Below are 1596 nucleotides of genomic sequence, written 5' to 3'. Positions count from 1 at the left end.
GCTGCTTTCAGGTAGAAAAGTTTAAACGTGAACTCTGAAGTTGTTCAGGTTAATTCCCAGATGATCCGAGTTCCCTGCCCCTGGTTACGACTTCTCTATAAAAGTGAATCCAGCTCCCGGCTTCAGCAGAAGTTTGTTCTCTCTGTGTTTGATAACTTCACAAAAACTGAAGGTGACGTTCATCTGTTTTAATGTTGTCTCATTTAAATCCTCTTTCATTTCTAATGTTTTTCCTGATTTATCGTCTGCAGTTAAAACTTTGTTTATTTAAACTATGTGAAAACTGATCCTTGAGCTTCTGTTTGCAGGTTGATGGAAAACTTCACGTGGAACAGTGACACCCTGCAGCTGGAGGGGTTAAAGGTCACACAGGTTTCTGTCTACCCTGTCTTCTTCTTCTTCTTACTCTCCTACATCCTCATCATCTTAGCAAACATCGGCATCCTGGTGGTGATTTTCATAGATAAGAACCTTCACCAGCCCATGTACCTGCTCTTCTGTAACCTGCCCGTCAATGACATCGTGGGAAACTCCATCATGTTGCCTCGGTTGCTGTCAGACATCCTGCGTCCTCCCTCCGAGCGCCTCATCAGCTTCTACGAGTGTGTGCTGCAGGCGTTCTCCACGCACATGTTCGGCACCACCTCTCACACGATACTGATGATCATGGCCTTTGACAGATACGTGGCCATCTGTAATCCTCTGCGTTACGCCGCCATCATGACCAACAAGATGGTGGTCATGCTGACCATGTCTGCCTGGGGCACGGCCTTTGTTCTGGTGGGGATTCTGTTGGGTTTGACCTTAAGACTGAACCGATGCAGGACAGTGATCACGAACCCGTTCTGTGACAACGCCTCGCTGTTCAAACTCTCCTGTGAGAGTTCGTTTATTAATAACATCTACGGCCTCACGTTCACCGTGGTCCTGCTCTCTTCTTCTATCGGCAGCATAGTTCTCACCTACGCTAAGATCACAGTCGTGTGTGTGATCAGTAAGAGCAAGTCTCTGAACAGTAAGGCCCTGAAGACCTGCAGCACCCACCTGATGTCGTATATGATCATGTTCTTATGTGGAATGCTTGTCATTACTCTGCATCGCTTCCCTCAGTTATCTGACTACAGGAAGCTGTGCGCCATTCTGTTTCACGTCATCCCCGGCAGCTTGAACCCCATCATCTACGGAGTCCAGTCCAAAGAGATACGAACGTTTCTGTCTCAACTGATTCAGTCCAGAAAAGTCTCATAATTCTCATATAAACAGAGTGAAGTTTAAAATATATTATTTAGAGGAAACATGCGTTTTCTCTGTTTTTATGTTTTCATCAGTGAACCTTTTTTTTAAAGTCATAATGAATCAGGAAATAAATGATTTTAATCAACAAAGTAAATCACATTTTCATTGTTTTACTGAGAAACTGCAAATTCAGTCTTTATTGAAGTAAATGTGTCAAAAGGTACATGTTACATTACGTTGTACTAATATAATGTATAGAAAATACATATCTGAAAACATTGACATTTATTATTATTACTGTTATAATTATCATCAAGTAGCAGCAGTGTGAAAGTGTTATAATAATATTGTCTTCACACC

The 1596-nt window shown here is 42.4% G+C and overlaps 1 protein-coding gene across 1 annotated transcript; it reads left to right on the top strand.

Moving 5' to 3' along the window:
- Positions 1–312: 312 nt before the first annotated feature.
- LOC133019601 (olfactory receptor 8G17-like) lies at positions 313–1248 on the top strand. The gene has a single exon (XM_061086134.1). The coding sequence runs from the start codon at positions 313–315 to the stop codon at positions 1246–1248; it is 936 nt and encodes a 311-aa protein (XP_060942117.1).
- The last annotated feature ends 348 nt before the right edge of the window (positions 1249–1596 follow it).

This window comes from Limanda limanda, chromosome 14 (assembly GCF_963576545.1).
Source record: "Limanda limanda chromosome 14, fLimLim1.1, whole genome shotgun sequence".
NCBI lineage: Eukaryota > Metazoa > Chordata > Actinopteri > Pleuronectiformes > Pleuronectidae > Limanda > Limanda limanda.
Note: the sequence above shows the minus strand (reverse complement) of the source record. Positions and strands in the feature narration are given on the sequence as shown.